Consider the following 20,506-nt stretch of genomic DNA (forward strand, 5'->3'; position numbering starts at 1 on the left):
ATGTGGCATGGACTTGACTAATGTCTGAAGTAGTGCTGGACACAATTGACACCATGAATGCTGCAATGCTGTCCATAAATCCGTAAGAGTAGAGGGGGTGGGAATCTCTTCTTAACAGCACATTGCAAGGCATCCCAGATTTGCTCAATAATGTTCATGTCTGGGGAGTTTGGTGGCCAGTGGAAGTGTTTAAACTCAGGAGAGTGTTCCTGGAGCCACTCTGTAGCAATTCTGGATGTGTGGAGTGTCACATTGTCCTGCTGGAATTTCCCAAGTCCGTCACAATGCACAGTGGACATGAATGGATGCATGCGATGAAACAGGATGCTTACATATGTGTCACCTGTCAGAGTCATATCTAGATGTATCGGGGATCCCATATCACTCCAATTGCATGTGCCCCACACCATTACAGAGCCTCCACCAGCTTGAACAGCCCCTGTTGACATGCAGGGTCCATGGATTCATGAGGTTGTTTCCATTCCTGTACGTGTCCATCTGCTCAATACAATTTGAAACGAGACTTGCCTGACCAGGCAACATGTTTCCAGTCATCAACAGTCCATTGTCGGTGTTGACAGGCCCAGGCGAGGCGTAAAGCTTTGTGTCATGCAGTCATCAAGGGTACACTAGTGGGCCTTCAGCTCTGAAAGCCCATATCGATGATGTTTTGTTGAATGGTTCATACCCTGATACTTGTTAATGGCCCATCATTGAAATCCGTAACAATTTGTGGAAGGGTTGCACGTCTGTCATGTTAAAAGATTCTCTTCAGTTGTTGTTGGTCCCATTCTTGTAAGATCTTGTTCCGGCCACAGCGAAGTCAGAGATTTGATATTTTCCCAGATTCCTGATATTCACGGTATACTCGTGAAATGGTGGTTTGGGAAAATCCCCACTTCATCGCTACCTGGGAGATGCACTTTCAGACTCACTTAAATCTTGATAACGTGCCATTGTAGCAGCAATAATAGATCTAACAACTTTGCCAGGCACTTGTCGTCTTGTGTAGGCATTGCCGACCGCAGCACCGTATTCTGCCTGTATGCGTGCTATGCTGGAGGATGGTCACAAAGTACAGGAAGATCTACAGATTAGTGATTTGGCCAGGGACTGGCAGTTGACTGAGAACTAAACAAATGTAACACATTCTGTATATAGGTGAGGAGATTCAGTTACTGTTCGATAGTGCTTTAGGCTACAAATCACTGGAAACAATAATAACCATGCAGTACTAGGAACTAACCGTCCCAAGTGATCTAAAGTAGGATGTCACATAAAACTATATACTCATTCGACTGATTCTTGAGTACTGCTTGTCAGTGTACGACACTTACCAAGTTGGATTAATGGGAAGAGAGACACAGAATACTCAGTGAAGAGTGGTTGATCTTGAGAAGTTTTCATTACAAAAACAAAACAAAGAATAATGATCATACTGTCATTAAAGTATCTGAAACTGACTGGGATCAAATACTTGATAGTCAGTTAATGCACTGAACTTTATAAAGTTACTAAACTATGTTGATATAATGCTGTAATAAAAATTCTTCATGTTATCTAGTTAAACATCAGTATCTGCAGAAAGTGAAGCAATGGATGAACCCATTGGACATATACGTAAGTCGAGTAATCTGTGTCGAAAAGATGATCTGCTGCTGTTGCTTTAGAGGAGGAAGTCCAAATCTTACAACTGATCAGAGTAAGAAAGATGCTGACACTAATATGTATCACACATGTTTGTGGATTTTGAAGTAATTTATTTCCATCTTGAAGTCATCCAGAAGACAAGCAAGCAGTGGTACTGGGCTAATTTGGCACAGTGTGTACCTTGAAGAATGATTTCAGATTCACAAATCAGAGCAGCACAGTGGCCACCTCGAAAGTCCGTGCAAAATTGGCCTACAACAGTGGTCCTGATGGGCCTTATATACATTAGGTGCAGTGTTGGTGATTGTTAAAACTAGATAATTAATGAAATACAATGAAATTTGACTTATATCCAAATGGAAAATGACATAGTATGAATCGTAAAATAAAATGTCATTAGGCAGTAAATGTACCTTGTTTCAGAACAGTCTCGTTCACAATGAAAATAGTAAGATATTTGAATATAATAGCATATAAAAATCTTAACTGTACACGTTGCATTTGTGGATCATGTGAAAAAATATCAAATGCAATTTCTTCCTAGCATTTTTCCTAGCTTCATTAAAAATGTACTTCATTTCAATAATAACAGTCTTTGGAAAAACAGTCTAGGAATTCCTTAAAGTAGTTTGTTTACATATTTGCAATTAGCCTTCTTGTTAATAACAGTAATTACATTTCACACAGTAAAAAAAATGCTCTGCAGTTATCTAATAAGACTCAGATTTTAATTTTATTCAGTTTTTTAGTTACAGATAATATCAGAATTAAAATGTGTGTCACAGACAATTGTCATAACTGGTTTTTAGTGATTTTAAGTAACCTTGTTTTCAAACAGTCCAACAAATTATGTTGTCTACTAGAGGCATAAAGAATACTTTGTACAAGGCATCCTTTGCTTGCTCAGGAGTATTATCAACATTGATTAGCAACTCATACCTGTTGCTAAGGCATAAAGAGCAAGCCATGCAGCCCATTCCCACTTTTGCCTTCCACCCAGTGAGAAGGGAATCCAACACTATCTGCCACTCACTCTCAAGTGAAGACAGACCAGTCAGATGTTGGAAGATGCAGTGACAACCAAGTCACCAGTGGATTCAAGCAGCACCAAAGGCATTACTAGTCTCGTCACTGGTGTCCCAGTGTTGCCACAGCTTTGAGTAGTAGTCAAAAGCCTGTTTACTGGGCCCAATGCAGCTTCCAGCTGTTTATGGGCACCAGCCAATTCTCCTTGTGTCTGCTCGCTACCAGCACAGTCTCTAGCAATACTGTACTGTTTAAAAACTGAATAAGATCTCAAGAAATACAAACTGAGCAGTCTGAAGTAACTGAGAAAGTACGAACAGACCCCTGCAAAAGAGAAAATTACCCGATGGTGGTGCTACTGAGATCGGAATGTGTGCAACATACAAACAAGGAGAGAAAACAGGAAGAAACACTTTCTCTCAAGGTTTAACCCACTATCTGCCACGCAGCCGGTAGCAGAGCAGAGGCAGTAACCTCTGCTATGCAGAGCCTAAGATCACAAGATCTGTAAGTTTTTAATGCAGGAATAAATTTCTGTGCTGAAAACTCATGTGTTAACAGTTACTTTTTACTAGAAACTCTGCCTACTCAAAAGCTACTACAGGAAATAAATACGCAAATTATAAAGCACTGATCGAAACTATAACCCTGTGCGCTAACTTGAGGTTTAAATAGTCACGTCACATAGTGCTTCTGGAAGTGGGAAGCTACGTGGGAAAGTTGTCTCCCACAAATATGTGCACCAAAATTTATGCAAAAACGTAGAGTAAGTTACTAAACACTAGTCTAAAGAGTAAAGTGCACAGGTACAGTTCACTTTCTCACGGAAGTCTGCGAGAAACAGAAACAGAAACTAAACTGTATATCAAACTAGTTCAGCTACAGGCACAACCTCTCTGCTCTGCAGGTGTGGCTACATGGAAACTCGTACAGTAATTCACAAAAGGATGCTATAGTGTTCTGTGGTGTTGCTGGAACAACAGCTGCTGGGTGATGAACAGTGATTAGTTCTGAGTGAGCTGATGTAAATCTCAAACAAATAGCCTCACATCCGTTGACCACCTTACATAGATCAATGTATGCGTTTTGAAGTTTCTTTAAAAGTATGGTCTAATTTCATGTTGTATTATAGACACTATGTGATGCATACTTGGTGCTGGTTCAGTGCTACTCTTTAGTGTGTGAATGTATGTCAGATGTAGGTTTGTAAGCTTTACATTCACTCCCGATACGAAAGCATAACTCTCAACAAAGTCGGAATCATTATGTGTGCACTGAAAGTAAGCCAATAGCAAAAGCTGGATAGTTTATAAACAGAGCAGTGTCACCATAGGCATAGCGATAAGATACTAGACTAAACACCTCATACAGCATGGAACAAGCACTAAAGTGACCCTTTGCTGGCTTACATCCACACTAGTGGTGTCACATGTGGTCCTGACCCTTGTGGCCGCAGTTTCCATGCTGGGAATTTGCAGCTTCTCTACGTCACTGCTGCTATAGACACCCACTGGAGATAGGTTCCTCACTCTAATTGCTATGTAGACCCAATTATGTCCAGGTTTATGTTGGTGCAGGCATGAGAGGAGGGGAATTGTAGTGGAGCTCCCCATCATGTGTTCAAGTGGCATGGATAACTTAAATGGCCTTGTGTTTTTCCAGGGCTGGCTGGGTTGACGATATGTGGGAGGCAAATGGCTGGGATGGGGGTACAACAGGGGCTGGCAGTGGGAGTGATTTTGCGTTCACGGGTTACCGTGATTGTGTGTGCTAATGAGTGAGGTAGTAGGGGCCACAGGTTGTACCAGTGAGTGAGCAGTAGATGTGATACAGGACTATTATATGATAGCACAGTGGGTGGCAGTGTGGGTATCAGTTCCCTGGGTCAGAAGCAGAGTGGCAGTGGTGCTGTTTGTGAATGCAGTCATGGCCAGAGCTGCACTTGGTTGCGAGTTATGAACTTGTGAGCGGCTGTGTTGTCGAGCATCTGACACCCCCTACATCCTACAACAGCCACTCGGGTCACCCCTGGCAGCAGTGTAATATGCATACCCAGACGCAGTTGCCATGTGCACACTGTAAGAGGCACAGCAGTTCTGGCAGGGTTTGATGCCTGCACCCATATAATATTTTGGCCAGACATGTCAAGTTCACAGGAGTGAACCTTTACGTGGTCAGGAAGCTGTGTAGTGCTCCCTTGGTCAACATTATCAGCAAATCCTTGGGCACATAGGTCTTGAAAGTCATGACCTGCTTGGCATCTGAATTGGAAGCTGTGTGGAAATGGGCAGTGATCAGACGTTTAATGCTGTTATGGCAAAGAAAGGCCTTGAATTGTAATGGCATAAACTGGAAATTCCTGGCGGACATCAATATGTAGTGCAAGCTCTCAGTTGCACAAGTTAGACAGAGGGCACAGATGGTAGTGTGGGCAGTGGATGATGGCATCTGTGCCACAAAAGGCAAACTGGAGATAGCATCCCCCACAAGAAACCACATAGCTTCCTGAAATGGCGCAAAAAAATTGACATACACTCTTTTTCATGGGTGCTTTGGGCCTGACTATGGCAAGCACTGCTATGCCAGGGCTGGCTGGTTCAGTGAGCAGGCAGGAGTGGCCGACATGTTCAGTTGCAGCATTAATACAGAGCCAATACACGTGCCGCTGGGCACAGCTTTCTGCTTATTCGGAGTTTTTTGATGTTAGTGTTAAGTTGCCATTTGTTGCAGTAAGCCTTTGCTACATCCCAAAATAGTTTTGATGTGCTAGATCAGCATGTTTTGATAAACACTTTGGCCATTGTGACTGCACTGCAGAAAAACTGGGCAGAACTGGGTCAGGGGCAGTACTACTGTGCCATGCTGTCGGCAGATACTCATCTAGGGTTTGTTGCAGATGCTGGTTAGGTCCAAAACAGTTTCCTGAAGATTGAACTCAACTTCGGCAACACTGGGAAATGGGAGTAGGACATATACATTAGCAAATTGGTTGATGGAAGTGTATTTCATTGGTTAACCACTCAAAAACAATGGCCTTCGCAGTAGATGCTGTGCTATCTTTTCTGGAAGCTTAGTCCAGTGCCCACAAAGCAATATTAATGCCCTGTTGTCGAACAATAAGTGGAGTTTGCAGGCACACCAAGTACACATGAAACTTCTTCCCACCATAAATAATTGCTAAAGCCACATTTTCAGTGTGGGAATAATTCAGTTGTGCTGCCAATAATGTTTTTCAGGGGCAGGCAACCAGTCTTTTGGATCTGTCTGACATTTTATGAGACATAAGCGCCCCACTTCAGCACAGAGATGCTTCCGTTGATAGTGCCAGCTGCAATCCCAGTGTATCATGCATTGTGCTGCCACCTGACCATGACTGAAGATTTAGTGATATGTATGATGCCACATGCTTCAATGCTGACGTGGAAGGATGTTTTTGACCCACCCATTTATAATTATAAAAGGTTTTACACATTGTTGAGTGGAAATTGTTATGATCGAATTAGTGAAGTCTCTCATGAGATACTAGTGATTCGGATGACCTTGAACTCTGGTGAGACTTGAGGGTGGAAGAAAAAGATGACAAGTCAAAATCATCAGCTGAATGCTGGTGTCATGACAGTAACTAACTACTTTTGATACCTCGATTACTTTATCGAATGTACACTGAGCTTTAGAAGCAACCTCAAAAGATTTAGCAAGACTTCACTAAGGCCAGAATTGAATGTTGCTAATGCTTAGGCCAGACTTCCCCGTTGGGGACTAGGCACAGCTGGACACATAAACACATTATGAGTCAGTGGTTCTGCATAGGAAACTTTACAACTCTGGTAATTGAAACTGCATTGTTGTGCAAGGCCCTGGAAGTCATCAGCCCATGCCGCACATGACTGTCCCTCTTGTTTGTAACACTGATTAAACTTTAGGTTGGTTGCTACAAGGTGTGCTTGATGGCTATAGTGTTTAGTTAACAGAGTACATAACTCACTGAAAGATAAATTACTATGGACTGTGAATGGTCACAATTTCTGCACCACTAGAAGACAGGAGTAAAGCTTTGCTGCCTATCTGAAATGCTATAAGCAAAACAGTGGTGTTCAAAATGTTAGGAGGTATGTGTTCCAGCTCTCTGAAGCCTTGTCGAAGGAGGTGAATGGTAGTGGAGCCCTAGTTGTAACCAATGACTGATGTTGTTACTACTGACACACGAGCTCCAGGATAGCAACATGCTGTTCTTGCTGTTGCTGCTTTGCAGTTGTAGTTGTTACGAGTGCTGTTGCTGTTGTTACTGCAGTAACAGCTGTTTTGTCAAAGTTTAAGAAGAAACTTGGTGTCCATAGTACCCGGATGAATTTGGCTGTGTCATGAAATGCATGGTAGAGTAGCAAGTGCTTACCACCACTCCTAAAATGAAAGTGTAACTGTAAACAGAGCAAGAATTGTTGTCATTTGTGTGCTGAATGTATACTAATAACAAAAACCAGACAGTCCAGAAAAAAAAGTAGGGTCATTCTAAGGGTAGTGATATGACAATAGACTTAACACTTCATGCAGCACGTAACAAATGCTGCTACTGTCCATGGGCCAGCTTATATGCATGCCAACGACATTGCCCAAATGGCCACGGTGCTGCCTCTATGGGTCATGCATGGTAGCGACTTCAGTGCTGGCGACCTGCAGCATCTAATATGCATCACCTACTGGATGCAAGTCTAGAACCTTAACTACAATGTTTGCAATCATTAGACCCATTTAGTAGCCTCTCTATAGCCTGATCTTACCGAGTCTGACTTTGTCTTATTTCGAAAGCAGTAATGCATCTTAAGGGCAGGCCATTTGAAGTGCCCTTGCAAACTTTAGATGAAATTGTGTCCAGCTACTGGAAGATCCTTCGGGAAAAGTAGATTTGAAATATGAGGAGATGCATTAAAAGCAGTGGAAGTTATTTTGTGCAAGGGGAATAAATGGGGGTTTTATGCAAAACTGTTCTAGTACCCTTTCTATCAGTAGTAGATGTGAAGACTGAATTTTCTCATGTTGAACGGAAGGAGTGATCTATGTTTTACTTGAGACTGTCTGTATATTATGTGTTTTAAGAATTAACAAGCTTCTGTGAGCACTACAGACACGAACATGTCCATGTGCACAAGGGGATTTTTAATTGTAAATAATCCTATTTCTCTCAAAATCTATAAATAATGTGATATATTGTATCCAATATAATCATAACATGGTATGAGGTAATAAATCACAGTGGACACATTTTATAACAAAAACTTTTTGAAGAACAGAAAATGACAGTTCAATTGTCGAAACTGGTTGTCAGCAATGAAGGCTAATTTATGTGATCTTGACTACTGAAAGTTTTTCCCCAAGATCTGAAGAATTTTAAGAGTAGCTTGAAGAAAGCTTTTGTAACAGGTGTTAATATGGCAGAAAAAAAGAGTATTGCAGAATGTTGAGGAACTCAGGTTCCTTAATTGGATTTCTGCTACTCACCATATAGCGAAGATGCTGAGTCGCAGATAGGCACAACAAAAAGATTTTCACCCTTAAAGCTTTACCGTCAATGGCCTTTGTCAACAATAGACACACATACGTACACACACACACTCACGCAAACGTAACTCACACACACGACTTGGGTTTGCGTGAGTGTGTGTGCGTGTATGTGTGTCTGTTGTTGACAAAGGCCATTGGCCGAAAGCTTTAAGTGTGAAAAATCTTTTTGTTGTGCCTATCTGTGAGTCAGCATCTCCGCTATATGGTGAGTAGCAACTTTCCTTCTCATAATATTGTTACATTCCATCCTGAATTTTCCATTGTTTGATTTAATTGGATTTCTATGTGTGAATAGTTGAATACTTAAAACAAAAGTTCAATTATGGTTTTATCAGATGAATCCAATAAAATGAGTTAGGAATGTTATGATCATGACTGAAGTAACAGTGATATCCAGTGGTACCCAGTCCTTTATTCATGTCATAAAATAAAAAGGTGAAATGTGTTTACTGTGATCAAATACATTTGCGAATTGTATAAAATCTTTTCCCAGTATTTACAGTCCATCACTGAGAGTATGTTTTTGTTCACAGCGAAGAGCAAAGGGCCAGGATGTGCTGGATAAAGTGTGTGAGCACTTGAATCTTCTAGAGAAGGACTACTTTGCCCTGACTTACGAAGACAGACACGATCCTCGTAATTGGCTCGAGCTGGACAAACGGGTCACAAAATTCATAAAGAGTAAGTGAAACTGTGGCTTCATATAAATTACTTGTATTTTTCAGTATTTCTTGTAGTACGTCTGTTTGTGAGAGACTTGTGTGAGACGTAATCATTTTATTACATTTTGCACATGCGAGTATTTTAATGGACAGTTTATGGCCTCAGCTGCTGCTTCTTGATTCAACAAATGAGTAACCAGATGTGACATACATGCAAAATTGAGGGCTGTTTTTGATGTAATTTCACAGTTTTGGGATTATTTTGAACAAAACTGCCCTGTTGTTCGATCGTTTGAAGTCAAACAGAAAGTTACATCATTTTATGCATTAAATTCTTGTTCACTAGAAAGGGGGAAAAGTATCCTTTCTTTACAAAGGGGCAGGACTCATTGACACACACAGTTTTTCAGAATGAAGATTGCTTCATCATGAACGGGGGGGGGGGGGGGGGGGGATGTGGAGATTCATTACTGAGGGTATTGAGAAAATTAGCAGAGAAGTCAACCATTAACCACATATCATGTAGGCCACAGCCAGACAAATCCAAAGAGAAATCAAATAATGCTGAATAGTAATTCTGCTCTCGTCCAAGACTACCCACTCTTTTGGCAGAATGGACCTTGTGTCCTCAGATTTATCGTGTGTGTGCCACTTGTCAAGTAGCCACTTTTTCATTATTCAGCTGTCATTTCTTGTTTGGAGTTCTTACATCTGATAATAACTAGTGAATCATACAAATGTAATTTATCATATTAATTAATCATTTCCTTGCTGCCTGTATCATCACAATTAGTTTTCTCTCACATTTCTCAGGAACACACAGTACTGATGCATTCCATCCCTGCAGTGAATACATTAATTAAATTGTTACAGAAATAAAAGATAAATTTTACAACATCGTATAAACAGTTACTCGTCATGCCCCCAGTGTCATTTAATCTGAATGTACAGTTTGCATTTTGAACAACTTATATTCTTAAGAAGAATCCATTGCAGTACTGTGTCTGTTACAAATTTAGTTTAGCAAGTTGCACCACTGCTCACACTGCATGTAAAATATGCAGTGAAGAACCAAAAAAACTGGTACACCTGCCTAATATCATGTAGGGCCTCCACAAACACACAGAAGTGCCGCGACACTACATGGCATGGACTCGACTAATGTCTGAAGTAGTGCTGAAGGGAATTGACACCATAAATCTTGCAGGGCTGTCCATAAATCCATAACAGTACGAGGGGGTGCAGATCTCTTCTGAACAGCACATTGCAAAGCATTCCAGATATGCTCAATAATGTTCATATTGGGGGAGTTTGGTGGCCAGAGGAAGTGTTTAAAGTCAGAAGTGTGTTCCTGGAGCCAGTCTGGACGTGTGGGGTGTCACACTGTCCTGCTGGAATTTCCCAAGTCTGTCGGAATGCGCAATGGACATGAATGGATGCAGGTGATCAAACAGGATGCTTATGTACATGTCATCTGTCAGAGTCGTATCTAGACGTATCAGGGGCCCCGTATTACTCCAACTGCACATGCCCCACACCACTACAGACCCTCCACCAGCTTGAGCAGTCCTCTGCTGATAGGCAGAGTCCGTGGATTCATGAGGTTGTCTCCATACCCATACATGTATATACGCTAGATACAATTTGCAAGACTCATCCGACCATGTTTCCAGTCATCAACAGTCCAATTTTGGTGTTGATGGGCCCAGGTGATGTGTAAAACTTCATGTCATGCAGTCATCAGGGATACACGAGTGGGCCTTTGGCTCCGAAAGCCCATGTCGATGATGTTCCGTTGAATGGTTCGCACGCTGACCCTTGTTAATGGCCCAGCATTGAACTGCAGCAATTTGCGGAACAGTTGCACTTCTGTCATGTTGAACGATTTTCTTGTCATTGTTGCTCCCGTTCTTGCAGGATCTTTTTCCAGCCACAGAGATGTCAGAGATTTGATGTTTTACCAGATTGCTGAAATTCACGGTACACTCATGAAATGGTCATATGGGAAAGTCCCCACTTCATCGCTACCTGGAAGATGCTGTGTCCCATCACTGAAGCGCTGACTATGAACCACTTTGAAACTCACTTAAATCTTGATAACCTGCCATCGAAGCAGCAGTAACCAGTCTAACAACTGCATAGGACACTTATCATCTTGTCTAGGCACAGCCGACCACAGTGCCATATTCTGCCTGTTTACATATCTCTGTATTTGAATACGCATGCCTGTACCAGTTTCTTTGGCGCTTCATTGTATGTTGCAAGAAGTAAGGCCTTCTGATGCAAAACTGAATAGTGAATGCCTAAGGGACTCATGACTATCAAAATGGGCAGATGACTTTATCCATTCATGGTAATGTCGGGAATAGATAAATGTAAAATGAAAAGATTTTGTCACTGAAGAACTGTATAAAGAATTTCAATTTGATCCTGGTTTGTAAAGTTATATCTGATTTGCTTAAATGAAGTACCATTCATCATAGATTTTGAACTTGACGACAACAATGACAGCAACAGCAACAATGAATGGTGCTGAAAATACAGAACCAGGAAGTGTATGAATTTTGAATCAATGGGCACTAAAAATATCACTATCATTATTATTGTATTGCATCTTACCTTAAGTTGCACGTTTCCTGTAAATGCCTACATATTTCAGTCACATGATAAAATGCATCATTCTCTGCAATAGGAACTGTTGTTGTAGCGGGCCTATTATGAGTTAAACTAGCTGTTTCTGAGGAATTAATACTATTTTTGTGTTTTTGGTAATTGTAAATAATAGTTGTCTATTTTATGAAAAACATTTCACAATGATCTGCTAGTTGTATGTTTCATTATGAGTTTCCTAAAAGTTGGAAGCATGAATGAGAACAAAGAAAAATAAATGACCTCCACTACAGCTCAATAATGAGCTGCACAGTTAACATTCTTTTCTCAGTGACTGGATCAACAGACATCCAAAAATACAAAAGTACTAATAACTCTTTAAAATAATAAAAAGCAAAGCTAGCAGCCCATCTAGCTTAACTCAGGCTGAGCCAATTATAACAACAGTCTATTCACATATTATTCAGCACAAGGATTTAGATTTGAATTTCTAGTTTACATACTGACTTAACATCCTGGTGTAGATCAAAACAAGCTGCATTTAGTGTAGACAACATGCTGCATTTAGTGTAGACTTAACACTGAGGTGGAATAGGTAATTACAAGACATAGATAATGGAATTTTAGTTAGTTATAACAAACAGAAATATAATGTGAAAGTAGTGATAAATTTAAAGCTAGTAAATCCCGAATTCATACTTTCTGCTGCGGTACTTGCAGTAGAAATAAAAAAGTGCTCACTGATGCTGAAGCTGTACAGAAACATGTTTAGGTAAAATAACCAAAAAGTGCATTCTTTTAAGGAAGCATGTTATGTTACTATTATGTTACTACAATATAAAGGGATGTGTTATGTAAGTCATGAAAATTATATGAATATAATAGAGGGAAACATTCCACATGGGAAAAATATATCTAAAAACAAAGATGATGTAACTTACCAAATGAAAGCGTTGGTATGTTGATAGAGAGACTCACAAACACAAACACCCTGTTGTGTCTGTATATGTGCAGATGGATATGTGTGTGTGTGTGTGCGAGTGTATACCTGTCCCTTTTTCCCCCTAAGGTAAGTCTTTCTGCTCCTGGGATTGGAATGACTCCTTACCCTCTCCCTTAAAACCCACATCCTTTCGTCTTTCCCTCTCCTTCCCTCTTTCCTGATGAAGCAACCGCGGGTTGCGAAAGCTTGAATTTTGTGTGTGTGTTTGTGTTTGTGAGTGTCTCTATCAACATACCAATGCTTTAGTTTGGTAAGTTACATCATCTTTGTTTTTAAATTCATGAAAATTATATTTCAATAACTGTAGCTATTTCACTGTTGGGCTCTGTTTAACCACTAATTGGTTCATTTCATGTGTTGGTCACTGTTAAACTTCTCCCTCTTTCATTTCATTTGATTGCATTGTTGAATATAGATTCTTATTGAGTGATTTATATATTTTCTTTACTTTATGTTTGTTGTTGATTGAATTTGTCAACATTTACTTTCGGGAACATTTTGTTAATTTATAAGAATGTTGTCCTTAATATTCTTACAAATCCTGTGTCTCTTTTCAAACATCAGTTCAAAACTTCATGTTGTATCATAAATACCATAGTATTCACATTTTCCTTGTATAACTTCCCTGTTGTAGACTGTTCGAAACAATCATTTCCTTACTTTTGTTGAGAATTAATTTGTAATTAATTTTATGATTTTGGTCAGATTTCCATGCAAATTTCTTTTTGTTTATAGATGAACCATGGAAATTCAACTTTGAGGTTAAGTTTTACCCTCCAGATCCAGCACAGCTGCAAGAAGACATCACAAGGTGAGTTTACCATGATCACCACTTCTATTGATTATAGTTTATTTGCTGGTTGTACTTCATAACAATGGTGAGGGTGTTCAAAGGCAATGTCTAAATTTGGCCCACTTTTCTCTTATATCAAACTTTTCTCTTATATCTAAAAATGTTTTCCTGACTTTATGTACTGTCTATTCATTGTTAAATTAATTTATAAATACTAAACACTGGAGACTTAGTTGTACATTCTTGTGTGGATACATTGTGGTTACCAGAACCACACTGATGAGCCAAAATACTATGACCACATGTACCATGAATTTGACAAGTCTGTGGTAAGTTTCCAAAGGTATTTCTACCCACAGGTCATGCAATTTGTGTGAATTGGGGTAATAGTGTTTGTGGGCATAGTGCTTGAGGACGTGCTCTATAGGGTTCAAATCAGGTAAATTTGGTGACCAAGACATCAATTTGAGTTCACTATCATCTACATCTACATCCACACTCCGCAAGCCACCTGATTGTGTGTGGCGGAGGGTACCTTGTGTATCTCTATTGGTTCTGCCTTCTATTCCAGTCTCTTATTGTTCATGGAAAGAAAGATTGTCAGTATGCCTGTGTGTGGGCTCTAATCTCTCTGATTTTATCCTCATGGTCTCTTCGCGAGATATATGTAGGAGGGAGCAGTATACTGCTTGACTCCTCGGTGAAGGTATGTTCTCGAAACTTCAACAAAAGCCCGTACCAAGCTACTGAGCATCTCTCTTGCAGAGTCTTCCACTGGAGTTTATCTATCATCTCCGTAACATTTTCGCGATTTCTAAATGATGCTGTAACGAAGTGCGCTGCTCTCCGTTGGATCTTCTCTATCTCTTCTATCAACCCTACCTGGTATGGATCCCATACTTGTGATGAGCAGTATTCAAGCAGTGGGGGAACAAGTGTACTGTAACCTACTTACTTTGTTTTCAGACTGCATTTCCTTAGGATTCTTCCAATGACTCTGTCTGGCATCTGCTTTACCGACGATTAATTTTATATGGTCATTCCATTTTAAATCACTCCTAATGCCTACTCCCAGATAATTTATGGAATTAACTGCTTCCAGTTGCTGACCTGCTATGTTGTAGCTAAACCATTGTATCTTGGTTCTAGCCTTTGGACACAGACAGGTATCTGGCTGGACAGTGCCATCGCTGTCAGAGAAGACATCAAGCATGAAGAGATGTAGGAGGTTCGCAATGTTCACATAGTACACAGCTGTCGCAGTGCCTACAATTACTGCTACAGGTCCCGTGGAAACATAGGTGTATGTCTCCCATGGAATTTTTTTGCCTCCATCATTCATGCCATGAGTCATGTTTTGAGCCACCATTCGCACTGATGATAGTTTATCCAGGCACAAAAGTCTTGGTGTAACAACAAATGTAACTCATCTGACCAGGTGGCATGTTTCCTTTGATCCATGATCCAATCTTGATGATCACTTGCACAATAAAATTGTGACTGATGATGTCATTGGGTCAACATGGGAACAGACGTTGGGGTGGTCTGCTTCAGAGTCCCATGTTCAACAATGTGCACTGAATAGTGGGCTGTGGAAGACTTGTACCTAAACCAGTATCATATTTCGTCATCCAATGTGCCACAGATTACCATCTGTCCTGCTTTAGAGGGCAGGCAAGCCTTCGACCTCTACATTCTGTGATGAGGTGTCTGCACCCAACACTTTGTTGGCAACTTGTGGTTTCGCAGTCCTTCAGCCACTTTCCATAGATGTTCATGACAGTTGTACACAAACAGCTGACCAGTTTCATACTTTTGATATGCTCATTCCCATGCAGTGGGCCATAACCATATACCATCTTGGGACCCATGTAATCACTAAAATGATTGCCCAGTTATCTCTGCTGTGCTTACATACTTTCAGTATCAAAACACGTTCCCTCTATGCCACCATGCAGCATTCATTCCCATGGTGGGCAGTTGTCATAATGTTTTAGCTTGTAGCTGTACATTCATGTGGTAAATATAAAGTGAGAAATGAACAATGGTTAGGCAGGTCAACAAGGAGCTGAAAGTTAATTTTGAACTTGCATCTTTCTCCATATTACAGACTTGTACACTCCCTTTATTTGAAGTTGGAGAATGCTGATTAGATTAGATTAGATTAGATTAATACTAGTTCCATGGATCATGAATACGATATTTCGTAATGATGTGGAACGAGTCAAATTTTCCAATACATGACATAATTAGGTTAATTTAACAACATACTTAAGTTAATATAACAACTTTATTTTTTTTTAATTTTTTTATTTTTTTAAATATTTTTTTCTTTTTTTTCCTTAATTTATATCTAAAAATTCCTCTATGAAGTAGGAGGAGTTGTCATTCAAAAATTCTTTTAATTTCTTCTTAAATACTTGTTGGTTATCTGTCAGACTTTTGATACTATTTGGTAAGTGACCAAAGACTTTAGTGCCAGTATAATTCACCCCTTTCTGTGCCAAAGTTAGATTTAATCTTGAATAGTGAAGATCATCCTTTCTCCTAGTATTGTAGTTATGCACACTGCTATTACTTTTGAATTGGGTTTGGTTGTTAATAACAAATTTCATAAGAGAATATATATACTGAGAAGCTACTGTGAATATCCCTAGATCCTTAAATAAATGTCTGCAGGATGATCTTGGGTGGACTCCAGCTATTATTCTGATTACACGCTTTTGTGCAATAAATACTTTATTCCTCAGTGATGAATTACCCCAAAATATGATGCCATATGAAAGCAATGAGTGAAAATAGGCGTAGTAAGCTAATTTACTAAGATGTTTATCACCAAAATTTGCAATGACCCTTATTGCATAAGTAGCTGAACTCAAACGTTTCAGCAGATCTTCAATGTGTTTCTTCCAATTTAATCTCTCATCAATGGACACACCTAAAAATTTGGAATATTCTACCTTAGCTATATGCTTCTGATTAAGGTCTATATTTATTAATGGCGTCATACCATTCACTGTACGGAACTGTATGTACTGTGTCTTATCAAAATTCAGTGAGAGTCCGTTTACAAGGAACCACTTAGTAATTTTCTGAAAGACAGTATTGACAATTTCATCAGTTAATTCTTGTTTGTCAGGCGTGATTACTATACTTGTATCATCAGCAAAGAGAACTAACTTTGCCTCTTCATGAATATAGAATGGCAAGTCATTAATATATAATAAGAACAACAAAGGACCCAAGACTGACCCTTGTGGAACCTCATTCTTAATAGTTCCCCAGTTTGAGGAATGTGCTGATCTTTGCATGTTATGAGAACTACTTATTTCAACTTTCTGCACTCTTCCAGTTAGGTACGAATTAAACCATTTGTGCACTGTCCCACTCATGCCACAATACTTGAGCTTGTCTAGCAGAATTTCATGATTTACACAATCAAAAGCCTTTGAGAGATCACAAAAAATCCCAATGGGTGGTGTTCGGTTATTCAGATCATTCAAAATTTGACTGGTGAAAGCATATATGGCATTTTCTGTTGAAAAACCTTTCTGGAAACCAAACTGACATTTTGTTAGTACTTCATTTTTACAGATATGTGAAGCTACTCTTGAATACATTACTTTCTCAAAATTTTGGATAAAGCTGTTAGAAGGGAGATTGGACGGTAATTGTTGACATCAGATCTATCCCCCTTTTTATGCAAAGGTATAACAATAGCATATTTCAGTCTATCAGGGAAAATGCCCTGTTCCAGAGAGCTATTACACAGGTGGCTGAGAATCTTACTTATCTGTTGAGAACAAGCTTTTAGTATTTTGCTGGAAATGCCATCAATTCCATGTGAGTTTTTGCTTTTAAGCAAGTTTATTATTTTCCTAATTTCAGAGGGAGAAGTGGGTGAGATTTCAATTGTATCAAATTGCATAGGTATGGCCTCTTCCATTAACAGCCTAGCATCTTCTAATGAACACCTGGATCCTACTATATCCACAACATTTAGAAAATGATTATTAAAAATATTTTCAACTACTGACTTTTTGTTCGTAAAGTTTTTCATTCAATTTGATGGTAATACTGTCTTCCTCTGCTCTTGGTTGACTGTTTCTCTTTTAATAATATTCCAAATTGTTTTAATTTTATTATCAGAGTTGCTGATGTCAGACATGATACACATACTCCTGGATTTTTTAATAACTTTTTCTTAATATAACACAGTAGTTTTTATAATTTTTGATAGTTTCCGGGTCACTACTCTTTCTTGCTGTCAGATACATTTCCCTTTTCCGGTTACAAGATATTTTTATACCCTTAGTAAGCCATGGTTTGTTACAAGGTTTCTTATGAGTATATTTAACTATTTTCTTGGGGAAGCAGTTTTCAAATGCATTTACAAAAATGTCATGAAATAAATTGTATTTTAAATTGGCATCAGGTTCATGGTACACCTCATCCCAGTCTATCTGCTGTAGGCTTTCCCTGAAATTTGCAATTGCTAAATCGTTGACTGAACGTACTACTTTGGAGGACTGTTTAGTATTGCTGAATGGAGCTATGTCATATATTGTAACTAGCTGTGCACCATGATCAGAAAGACCATTCTCAACAGGCTGAGCATTTATCTGGTTAAACTTATCTTGGTCTATAAAGAAGTTATCTATCAGTGAGCTGCTATCCTTTACCACCCGAGTAGGAAAATCAATAACGGGTGTCAAATTGAAAGAACCGAGTAATACTTCAAGGTCATTTTTCCTATTACCCTCTTTCAGAGAATCTACATTGAAGTCCCCACAAATAATAATTTGCTTCCCCCTGTCTGAAAGATAGCACAACAAGGAGTCCAAATTTTTCAGAAATAGATGAAAATTTCCTGATGGGGACCTATATACAGTTACAGTTATAAATGTGCCTTTATTTAATTTAAGCTCACAGGCACATGCTTCTATATGTTTCTCTACACAAAACTTTTTTGTTTCTATACTTTTTGCACAATGATAACTTTTGACATATATGGCAACTCCTCCTTTCTCCATATTTTCTCTCATTACATGTGCAGAGAGCTTATATCCACTTACATTTACCTTATCCATATCAGTAACAATGTGATGCTCAGACAGGCATAGTACATCTATTTCATTCTCAGCTTCTAAATCTTCTAAACAAACCAGAAGCTCATCTACTTTATTCTTTAAACTCCCAATATTTTGATGAAATATACTTACATTATTTTTAATTATACTTTTCTGAGAACCTTTCCTTATTCTAACATTTGCAGTACTCTCCTGTCTGAGTTTCTCATTGTGCTTAGGCCTAGTTCCTATACCAGTGGTCACACGGTGTTCAGAGAGGCAGATTATGTCAACTGGGTTGGGTGACTTTAATTCATCAATGCAGTTACCTAGGACTGAGATACAACTTGGTGGAGATAAAATTTCTGGTGATTGGTGAAAATTTATAATTGATAGCTGTGATTGGTGATCCAATGTGCTAGAATTGTGCTGTTTAATTTCTTTCCTAAACTGAAGATTTGTTTCAATCCTGACCTCTCGTAGAACTTGACATCTTTCTGTTTTACCTATTTATGTCCTTGATTCAGTAAATTGACTTATGTTTAATACATATAAATAATCCTTCAACAAAATCTACTATCCTTGTAGTCGTCCTCTCTCTCTCTCTCTCTCTCTCTCTCTCTCTGGGATAACTGCCTACAGTAAAGCTGCTTCTGACAAAGCACAATGAAGCATTTTACTGCTGATGTTAAATAATAATTCAGTATTGTTCTACTAATCAACAGAAATAAAATATGAATACTTACCCAAGCAGTATCTTTTTTCTGTGCATAGGAAAATATGTATTTTTTCTTGGGTTTCAGATACCAGTTGTGCCTGCAGATCCGCAATGACATTCTAGAAGGAAAGTGAGTATTGTTCTAGTGTACAATAAATATGACTGTGGACAGAATAGCAAATCATGCAGTTATTTTAAATCAGTATGTTTTGGATGAGTGAATTCCATAACTGTTACTGTATTTCATTCTTCACAGGTTTCTTATTCAGCCGTCAGTTTAAAAACTGCATACAGTATTTCTGTTACTGGGGAGAAAGTGAAATATTCATAATTCTGTTAATCATTTTAACTTTTTTAACCAAAATATACATCAGCCTAAGATTTTATTATTCTCTTACACTTGCACACACACCTGTGTGCATAAGCACCACAACCCCTCCCCTCCCCCTTCCTCCCATGCGCACACATTTTTTTCACAGAAACATATATTGTACAAGATGCTAGGTTTTTCAGAGAATTTTTCATCTGGAATCTTACGGGTGATTTAGTTTGCACAGTTCCTGAGGAAAAATAAGAATGAGGGCTTTATGTATAGTGATTCTTAAAGAAACACAGATTGCAGCAGCAGCAGTGTAAAAGTTTTGGTGCAAAATTTTAGCAAAAACAGATTTTTATTTCAAAAGATATGATTAATGTCTTCCTGTCGTTATTTTTCAGGCTACCTTGCTCATTTGTAACACATGCTCTTTTGGGATCATACTTAGTTCAGTCAGAGCTTGGAGACTATGATCCAGATGAGCATGGGAGGAATTACTTAAAAGACTTCAGGTTTGCTCCAAACCAAACAGCCGAGCTGGAGGAGAAAGTCATGGATCTGCACCGTACACACAAGTAAGTAATTATGCTTGGTTTGTATTGATAATGGAACACTTGTTTGCAGGATTATGACAGTTATTCCACTCTGCAGAAATTTTCCATGTGCTATGTGATTGGGGATCTCCTAGTGAAATAGTTACAAAGCAAGAATTTACATCAGCATTTAAACAGTAGTTCTTGCAGGTTTTCCTTATCATTTCGGCTACTTGTAAATAATACAAATTTTAAAATTAAAAGCCAGTCTTTTTGGTTTTATGCTAGTGTATTGTTTTTATAGTCACTTGACTTATGACAAGGTTATTTGACTCATTGGTGTGGTGAAAAACCTTCTGATGGAATTGATTTGAAATACCATATAGCTGACATTTTTTAAAAATTAATTGTGTACAGCATCAGTGTATCAACTATTACTTGATAAATTTTATTAGAATTAACTAGGGACTGATGTGTTACAGATTAATTATCACATCACAGCAAATTAAACTGTCTTTAACATATTCACATTCTTGACCAGAGAGAGTTTGATTTATAGACTTACAT

At 38.8% G+C, this 20,506-nt stretch overlaps 1 protein-coding gene across 4 annotated transcripts in view; it reads left to right on the forward strand.

Annotated features, from left to right (window-relative positions):
- LOC124802513 (mesocentin-like) overlaps nucleotides 1-20,506 on the forward strand; it is a 629,570-nt gene that overhangs the window by 528,617 nt on the left and 80,447 nt on the right. For all 4 annotated transcript variants that reach the window (XM_047263347.1, XM_047263349.1, XM_047263350.1 and 1 more), the window contains exons 3-6: nucleotides 8,769-8,916; nucleotides 13,246-13,321; nucleotides 19,176-19,220; nucleotides 19,808-19,981. In XM_047263347.1, coding sequence (XP_047119303.1) covers nucleotides 8,769-8,916; nucleotides 13,246-13,321; nucleotides 19,176-19,220; nucleotides 19,808-19,981 — 443 coding nt within the window. The remainder of the gene's footprint in view (nucleotides 1-8,768; nucleotides 8,917-13,245; nucleotides 13,322-19,175; nucleotides 19,221-19,807; nucleotides 19,982-20,506) is intronic.

This window comes from Schistocerca piceifrons, chromosome 6 (assembly GCF_021461385.2).
Source record: "Schistocerca piceifrons isolate TAMUIC-IGC-003096 chromosome 6, iqSchPice1.1, whole genome shotgun sequence".
Taxonomy (NCBI): Eukaryota; Metazoa; Arthropoda; class Insecta; order Orthoptera; family Acrididae; genus Schistocerca; species Schistocerca piceifrons.